At 50.5% G+C, this 8,410-nt stretch overlaps 1 protein-coding gene across 1 annotated transcript; it reads left to right on the plus strand.

Annotated features, from left to right (window-relative positions):
- Positions 1-622: 622 nt before the first annotated feature.
- On the plus strand, positions 623-7,032 carry RFLNB (refilin B). Its single transcript, XM_063173816.1, has 3 exons — positions 623-826; positions 2,154-2,263; positions 4,319-7,032. Exons 1-3 carry the CDS (start codon positions 623-625, stop codon positions 4,647-4,649), a joined length of 645 nt encoding a protein of 214 aa, XP_063029886.1. The 3' UTR covers positions 4,650-7,032.
- Positions 7,033-8,410: the final 1,378 nt, after the last annotated feature.

Below are 8,410 nucleotides of genomic sequence, written 5' to 3' on the forward strand. Positions count from 1 at the left end.
GGGGTACACGGACACGAGTGGGACACAGGGACACCGGTGGGATAAAGGGACATGGATGGGACATAGGGAGACGGGTGGGACACGGGGACACGGGTGGGATACAGAGACACGGGCGGGACACAGGGACACCAGTGGGATATAGAGACACGGGTGGGACATAGGGACGTGGGTGGGATGCAGGGATACGGGTGGGACACAGAGACACCGGTGGGACGTGGGGACACGAGTGGGACACAGGGACACGGGTGTGACACAGAGACACGGGTGTGACACGGAGACACGGGTGGGACACGAGGACACGGGTGGGGTACGGACACACGGGTGGGACACAGGTGGGATCCAGGGACACCGGTGTGACACAGAGACACGGGTGTGACACAGAGACACGGGTGGGACACAGAGACACGGGTGGGGTACGGACACACGGGTGGGACACAGGTGGGATCCAGGGACACCGGTGTGACACAGAGACACGGGTGGGACCCAGGGACACCGGTGGGAGCCGGGCACGCCCCGCCCCCGTGTGGCCCCGCCCCGCCCGCCGCCGCCGCCCGGGCGCAGGCGGCGCAGGGAGCGCAGCGCGGGCAGGGGCCGGGCCGGGGCAGGCGGCGGCGGCTCGGCCATGGTGGGGCGGCTCAGCCTGCGGGAGGTGCCCGACCTCCCGGACATGAGGAAGCGGGGCGACTCCGGCCTCGACAGCCCCGACTCCGGGCTGCCGCCCAGCCCCGGCCCGGCCCCGCCGCCCTGGCTGCTCTCGTCGGGCAGCCCCGACCGCGCCGCCGCCAACGGGCTCCCGGAGCCCGAGCCGCCCGCGCCCTCCGCCGCGGTGAGTACCGGCCCCGAGCCGCTCTGCCCGCACCCTCCGGGAGCGGCAGCCCCGCTCCCCGGTGCCCCCGGTGCCGCCGCGGCAGGTGCGGGGTCCCGGCGGGGCCGCTGCCCTCCGGAGCTCCCCGCGCTGCTCCGCGCATCCCGCGGGGAAGGAGGGAGGAACCCGGCTCTGGTCGCCCTGGGATGGGCTGGAAGAACCGCCCGCTGTTTTTCTCCGTTTTAACCGAGCCCTCCGGCCGCTGTGGTGTCCCGAAATAGGTTTGCCCCGGGGGGGAAGGGTCCCGCCGGGAAGCGGGGTGGTCGGGGCTTTTCACAAAGCTCTGGCTGCAAGGGAAGCTCCTGTCCCTCCTGGCATCGCAGCGCATCTTTGGAAATCCCTGTGGAAAGTGAGCTCCCGTTACTCCCGAGTGACCCGGAGCAGTAACTTTATCGTGCATAAAGTGCGGTTTCAGTTAATTTGGTTTTTCACCAATGGTTTTTGGATGTTGAGCTGCTGGTGCAAATACTTTGGAAACTGCAGATTTATAGGGAAAATCCGTTTTCTGCGGGGTTGCTGCTGTGGAATTGGAAAAAGCCGTAGGAGGGAAAGATGCTCACAGCCCCCCAGCCCCTCGATAGCAAACACACGTGCAGAGGTGGCTCCAGAAGCACACGCGGGTTGGGTTCCATCCTCCAGGGCTGCTTTGGTTTCCTCGGGCTGTGGGATCGGTATCAGCTCCTGGTGCTGGGTGTCAGGAGAGCAGCACAGGGGCAGGCAGTGAATCACCCACCCCTCCGCGGGAATGAGTTAATCCTTCCCGACACTTGGTGTGTGAATTAGGTTGGATTTAATGCCCACAAACAGGAGCCAGGGCGTAGCTGTGGAGCAGGGAGGTGGCTCATGGTGAGGTGCCCTGTGGTAATTTCCTCTGTGGTTCTGTCCGTGGGGGTATGGGGTGAATTCAGCAAGGAGGGAACCCTCAGACACCAAAAAATGTTGGTTATAACTTGATTGTGGGTTCAGACCACACTGCCCAGAGGGGTTGCAGTCCTCTCTCATTTCCCAGAGTGGCTCCTCTGCATTAAGCTGCTGAAGACAAATTAGGACCTTGTCTTCAAAAAATGCTCCTGGCCACCTCTAGGATGCTTTAGACCAGTGTGGAGTCTGGCCTAAGGGATGCACCTGTAGCACATCTTGGTGCAGCAGATCCTCCTGCACGTAAATGTGAACCTCAACATCTCCCTACCAAGGGATAAATAAATCTGTTTCCCTGAGAATGTGCTGCATTGTAACATAAAAGGTGCCACAGTATGGTAACATGAAACATTTTGCATTTCTTTTGCAGAGTTCCGTGTTCTCCCCCAGCCCCACTCTCTCCGGCTGCCCTCCAAGATTGTGTCCTTTATCCTTTGGTGAAGGAGTTGAGTTTGACCCTTTACCAGCCAAGGAAATAAGGTAAATATTGTCTTACAGTCATCTCCTTTGGAGGGAGTTAGAGGAGTTAGCCTGTGAAGGAGCAGTTAGGCCTTATCAGTGCCTGTGAGTCAAGTTAATTTATTTGCAGAGCCATTGTTCACTGCAGCTGTACATTCCTGGACCTGGACATTTGTACAGGCTAAAGGAGTGTTCAGCCTCTTTTAATCCCACCCATATGGTTGTTTGGTTGGTTATTTTTCCAGGAAGACTTTCTTACATTTTACTCTCCTGTTTTTCCTTCCTTGCACTGCTCCAAAACGTTGCCCTCGAGCTGATTAACCAGGAGGCAATCATGAGGGAAGACCTTCAAAGATCTTTCCAGGGCTGTTTCATTAAGGGAAAGAAATGTTGCTCTTTCAACCTCCTGGTTTTATAATAAGCACTTTCTATCTTAACAGCTGCGGCTGGTTGTGTGAACTGAAAGAAATGTTAACATTCAGAGGAGTGCATAATTCTTTTTTTTTTTTTTTTAATGCACTGCATCACTTCACAGCCTGTGAATTATTCCTTTGAACACCACGATTTGCAGTAATGAGAAAAGAAGGCTCCCAGCTGATGACTGTGCAATTAGAGGAAGGCTGATAAAATCAAATGGAAGCCTAATGCAGGGGAGGGTAGGGAGAATTATGTCCTGGTGTGGGGAAGGAGCTTGTGCTGTGGCTGGAATTGGAGGCAGTTAACTTCTTAGTTAGTAGAAAAGCCAACTGAGTTGTCTCAGTGTGAAGGAGATTAAAACTTTCTTTTGCAACCCAGGCACAGAGGGTTTGGGTGTGCAATCTGGAGTGCTTTCCTGCCAGCTGAACCTTGAGGAGTTTGTCTTCAGAGAGTGCCCCGTGCCAGGGGTGATAGCAGAGCACTCCTGGGTGATTCCTGGCAGAGAAAAGCTGAGGAGATAACGTGTGCTTCCCAGCCCAGAGGAGTTGGGATGTTTGTGTGCCAAGCCTAAATGTGGATCAAGGCCTCTGGGTTTGGGAGTTTGCAGGAGGTTTGTACATTCGGAGCTCAGGGCTGAGAGGAAGTTTTGGTAGTGCTGGCAGCTGGGCTGGGTGGTGATAATCCTGGGAATGCTGCTAACATAAGGCTCTTTTCTCATCCTGTGAATGTGTAAGACACCAGCAGATGGTTCTGTGTGAGGTGGGATGAGGAGCCACTCCAGTACCTGACAGCTCCTCTTCCCAAAAACCCATGAGCAGAGCTCACAAATCCCCTGCAGCAACCCATCCTCAGCCCTGCTTCATCCACCTCAGATATCTCATCAGTCATGCTGATGGCAGAGCACATTCATGCAAATATGAAACCTTGTCCTTTAAAGAATCACTGACCTGACACTACACAGAGTTATTTCTATGGATGAGGTCAACAATGTTTAAAGGTTGTGTTTCTGTGACTGGAGCTTGTCTCCAACAGAAATGCTCTCCTAGCTACCAGCTACATTTGCACTGCTGTAGTTAGTAATTCTAATTATATTAATTATCTAATTAGTAATTCTAGTTATATTAGAATTATTTCTTCCTCCCTGTAATTGCTCTTTGTGCCCCTCAGTTTGGGAAGGACGTTGAGATGCTTGATTGTCCAGAGGAGGGCAACAAGGCTGGTAAGGGGCTTGGAACACAAACCCCGTGAGGAACAACTGAGGGAGCTGGGGGTGTTCAGCCTGGAGAAGAGGAGACTCAGAAGTGACCTTATGACTCTTTACAACTCCCTGAAAAGTGGTTGCAGTCAGGTGGGGTTAGTCTCTTTCTCCAAGCAGCAGCTGACACAATGAAAGGATATTGTCTCAAGCTGCACCAAGGGAAATATAAGTTGGATATTAGGACAAAGTTTTTTACAGAAAAGGTGATAAAATATTGGAATGAGGTGCCCAGGGAGGTGGTGGAGTCACCATCCCTGGATGTGTTTAAAACAAGACTGGATGTGGCACTTGGTTTAGCTGAGGTGTTGGAGCTGGGTTGGACTCGATAATCGTAAAGATCTCTTTCAACCCAATGATTTTACCTGATTATTCCATGATAAACCTGGGCTTTTCTGTCACAGGTACACCTCCTCGGTGAGGTACGACTCGGAGAAGCACTTCATCGCCGACGTGTACCTGCCCGTGGGGCTGAGCGTGGCCTCGTGCAGCCAGACCATCGTCTGCGTGCCCAACTGCTCGTGGCGCAGCTACAAGGCCGAGGTGCGCTTCGAGCCGCGCCACAGGCCCCGCCGCTTCACCAGCACCACCATCATCTACCCCAAGCACGCCAAGACTGTCTACACCACCACGCTGGACTACAACTGCCGCAAGGCCACGCGCAGGTTCCTCTCCAGCGTGGAGCTGGAGACCTCGGAGTGCCTCAGCGCCGAGTGCGGCCTGGATGGCTGCTGACCGCGGCCTGCACGGCTGCTGAGGGCGGCCGCCCCTCTCGCTCCCATCCGCCCCTCACGTACTGTGCTGACTCCATTTGCTAAAAGCAGGCACAGACCCTCTCTCTCAGCTCTTAATTCCTGCTTTTAAAGCCTCACGGCAGCCCGAGCGTGGTTTTCTGTGGGAAAGTAACTTAGCGCGAGGGGCTTGGCTCTTCGCCTCCCGAAAGCCGCGGGTTCCCTCCCCCCTTCCCTGCTGTAATCAGGTGAAAATAACAACGGGAAGTGATTTCCCCCAGAGGAAAAGGTGACAGGTAAGGAGGAGTGTGGGGTAGTGGTTGGTAGGTGGAGATCCATTTGGTGCTTTGGTGATGTGCAGAAAGTAAGGGCAGTTTGCTCTCTTGCAGAGGATCCACCACATTGTGTAGTCACACATATTGCTGTCAGCCATTTCAGTTTAGATCGTGTTTTGTCCAGAAGAACCATCCCGTGGCAATTACTGGGAAAGGCTAACAGAAAAAACCCCAGAACTCTGCTTTTAACACGTACAAAAATGTTAACGTGGCATTCACATTTTGTGTGAAGGTGTAAATTGGGAAGAAGAGGAGTTCTGAGCAGAGTGGGGGACGAACTGCTTCTGCAGCTCCAGGCAGCAGAGACAGGATTGTGTGATTCCAGTTCTTAGGGTGATGAGGAGCCCGTGTTCTGTGTGACACACAAGTGTTTCTGTGCCTGCAGCAGGGCTTGTGACAGAGAATACCAGGCCAGAAATTATCCCTGTGCTGTTGGATCTTGGTGATGTGGAGGTAGAAAACCACAAGTGCCTTGTTTTTGCCCACACAGGCTGCGTGCACTAAAGGAGCTGTAAACCAAAGCAAGATTCAGATCAAGTGTTGGACAGAGAGACCCAGAATGGCCAAGGAGGTGCTGGATTGGGTGTGAGACACTATTGTGGGGTTGGGAGGAGGTAAAAGTAGCAAGGGACAGGCAGGTTCGTGGTGCATAACAAAATCCACAGCTGTAGCTCTGCTTCCCAGCTGAACTTGTCACAAATCTGTGTCCTGGGGTTTGGGGACGTCACTGGGATGGGGCAGCCTCTGCCTGTCTGCAGGCTGCTGAAAAACCTCTCCTGAGTGTGTGATGAGTTTGGGGACCAAAGGGAATAGCTTCAGATACTATGAAAGTCTGTCTGGCTGTTACGTGCGTTCGTTTATCGTGTGCCTTGATGAAAATAAGACAGAGAGGTTTCCCTTGTTTTCCCAGATATTTTTTTTCCTGTGTTGACAGACCGTAGCGTGGAGAGCATCTGCTTTGGGGAGCGTGGGTTGTGCTGTTTTTTTGTGTGGTGTAGTCTCTCAGAAACACCTGATAGACCTGTCTGAGCTGGACACCCACGTGTTCCAAAACTCCCCCAAGGTGTGGGTGTGCAGCACCAGTCCTGGAGCAGCTTTTAAAGAGGACTTGGCAGTGCACAGCCCCAGGGGTGAGTTTTGTCAGTGGCAGCCTCGGGAGGCTGTTCTTGAGCTGTGCTTAACGTGTGTTTGTGCAAGTGTGATGGATGGTGTGGAAGTGAATCCCTGGGAACTGAAAGGAGTCTGGAGATGAAGAGTGCAGCAGGAAGGAAACCTTGAGTTTGTATGGTTTGGGGTTTTTTTATTGTTGTTGTTGGGGTTTTTTTTACTTATTTATTAGCTCAGCAAAGAACATCCTTCACCTTTGGTACTTGCCTCAGAGAGGCAACTCCCAAAACAATCCCAGGATGAGAGAGGACACGGCCGGGCAGGCAGCGCTCTGGAGTTCAGAGCAGCGTGGCTTCACTCTTAAACACTTTGGTCTCAGGCTGCAAGAGTGGGGAGATGTGTCTTAAACAGATGATGCAATTGTGCCCTAAGTGTGCCCCAGGATGTGCTGGTGGTGTAACAGGAGGCCCAGCTCACCCCACAGCCCGTGGGGTTTCACACTCTGCTCGCTGGGTTGCTCCATCCCTCGCTCCCCTCAGTTTGCTCCTGCTGCTGCTGGGCACAGGGTTCTGGGGGAACACGGACCCTGCATTGCTCCCACAAATGCTCTCCCAAGGAATCCACTTGGAGCACATCTAAGAGGAGGTTGTTTTAAGTTGTAGCCATTAGCTGTTCCTAGTTAGAAGCGAAATAACCCACAAAATGCCCCTCACGCTCCGGTTTTAGGATAAAGCACCTGATTTTTATAAAGCAAGCAAACTTAATGTGTACCTCTTAAGGATATTTTAATTGGTAGAGATACCTTTTAAATTATTTATGTTCCAACATTTGCAAAGCTCTGATTAGCTCTGTGCAAGTGTTCTGGTGTCTGTGATGTTTCCCACCCCCTCCTTCTGATTTTCAGTTTGTCTTTTACTTTATTGGTAATAAATGATCTGAAAACCATCCTGCAGGGAAGTCTCTTTATTTCTCATTCAAAGCTTTTCAGTGTTTATTGTGGTAGTTACTTAGAAATAAATACATAATATTTCCTGCCAATCCCAGCTCCCCTCCTTTCTCTTCTATTTTTGTTTACATATTCTAGGAGGGTGTTTCCTATATAAAACTTTCTATATTAAAAACCAAACCACCACCAAATGTTGTGGATTTGTCAGTTTAGTAAGACATTGAAAAAGTTCTTTAAAGACAGCTGAAAATCCTCTCCTTAATGTGTTTGAATTGTTCATCTGGTACAGCTTTATTTTTAAAGAGAGTTTCTGGTATGAATTTCAGCATATCCTACAAGTGAAGAACTAATCCCTTTCAAATATAACATGTATTTAACCAGGCAGGAATTTATTTTTAAAATGTAGATGCTCAAATGCTGCATTAGTAAACACAGCATAAATATAAGATTAGAGTGTGTTATGCATTAAACTTTATAAAACCAAAAGAGATGATTATAAGCTATTGTGTTGAGAGAAATGCTCTGGTGGTTTTCTGGATGCTTAATCTGTTCTTTTAACCTTTTGCAGGCGTGCTGATTTTGTTAGTGACTCTGGCAGAGCAGGAATGGATGTAATTGAACATCAGTTAATTAATTCCTAATGGGATTTTTTGCTTACTTTTTTATTGTTCATCTGGTTATGTGCTTGTGGAAGCTCTAGAGTTGCATGTAATGACATTATTGGGGTCTGGGGAGCCGTGGAGCTGCTGCAAAGCTGCTGCTTCCAGCAAAAGGCTCTGAGAGCTTTTGGGTATCCTGGAGTTTTGAAGTATTAAACAGGAGAAAAGCCCCTTATAAACATCAATTCTGTGTAAAAGGGTCAGTTTTAAAAGCCATTAAGAAAAAATTGGAGAAGTCAGCACAGTATCTTTCAGGGGAGTTCGGGGAGACTTTCAGGTGTCACCTAACTTTCAAATACTTCCTTCAGTGAGGGCTGGGCTGTTCTCCTTAAGAATTGTCATGACACTCTGTATGAAAAACATTATTTTACTATAAACATTTGAAGTTGGGGAGTACAAGGCTGTTCCATGTGATTTTTAAATCATTGGCCCAATGAACTTCTAATTAGCGTTAGAAGGAAGCCCTGTTGTTCTGGATGTGCTTCCCCTGCCATTCCAAGGAAGCCCTGTTGTTCTGGATGTGCTGTTTCCCTTTCACATGTTCTTCTCCAGAATGTCACATCTGAGGGTCTGAGATAATGAATTTTTATTACAAAAATAAAGCAACAATTGGATCAAAAGCCAAGAGGTGAGGGCTGGATTCCCATCCTGACTTCAAGGAAGGTAAGTTCATGTGCCTGGAAATCATTTCAGCCTCTAAACAAGGTGTCTGATTCTT

Source organism: Melospiza melodia, chromosome 21 (genome assembly GCF_035770615.1).
Source record: "Melospiza melodia melodia isolate bMelMel2 chromosome 21, bMelMel2.pri, whole genome shotgun sequence".
NCBI lineage: Eukaryota > Metazoa > Chordata > Aves > Passeriformes > Passerellidae > Melospiza > Melospiza melodia.

Bases quoted from the DNA above. Each gene is read 5' to 3' on its own strand.
- RFLNB (XM_063173816.1), top strand. From the start codon at position 623: ATGGTGGGGCGGCTCAGCCTGCGGGAGGTGCCCGACCTCCCGGACATG. The intron at 827-2,153 runs GTGAGTACCGGC...TTTCTTTTGCAG, and splicing joins CGCCCGCGCCCTCCGCCGCG to AGTTCCGTGTTCTCCCCCAG. The intron at 2,264-4,318 runs GTAAATATTGTC...TTTCTGTCACAG, and splicing joins TTACCAGCCAAGGAAATAAG to GTACACCTCCTCGGTGAGGT.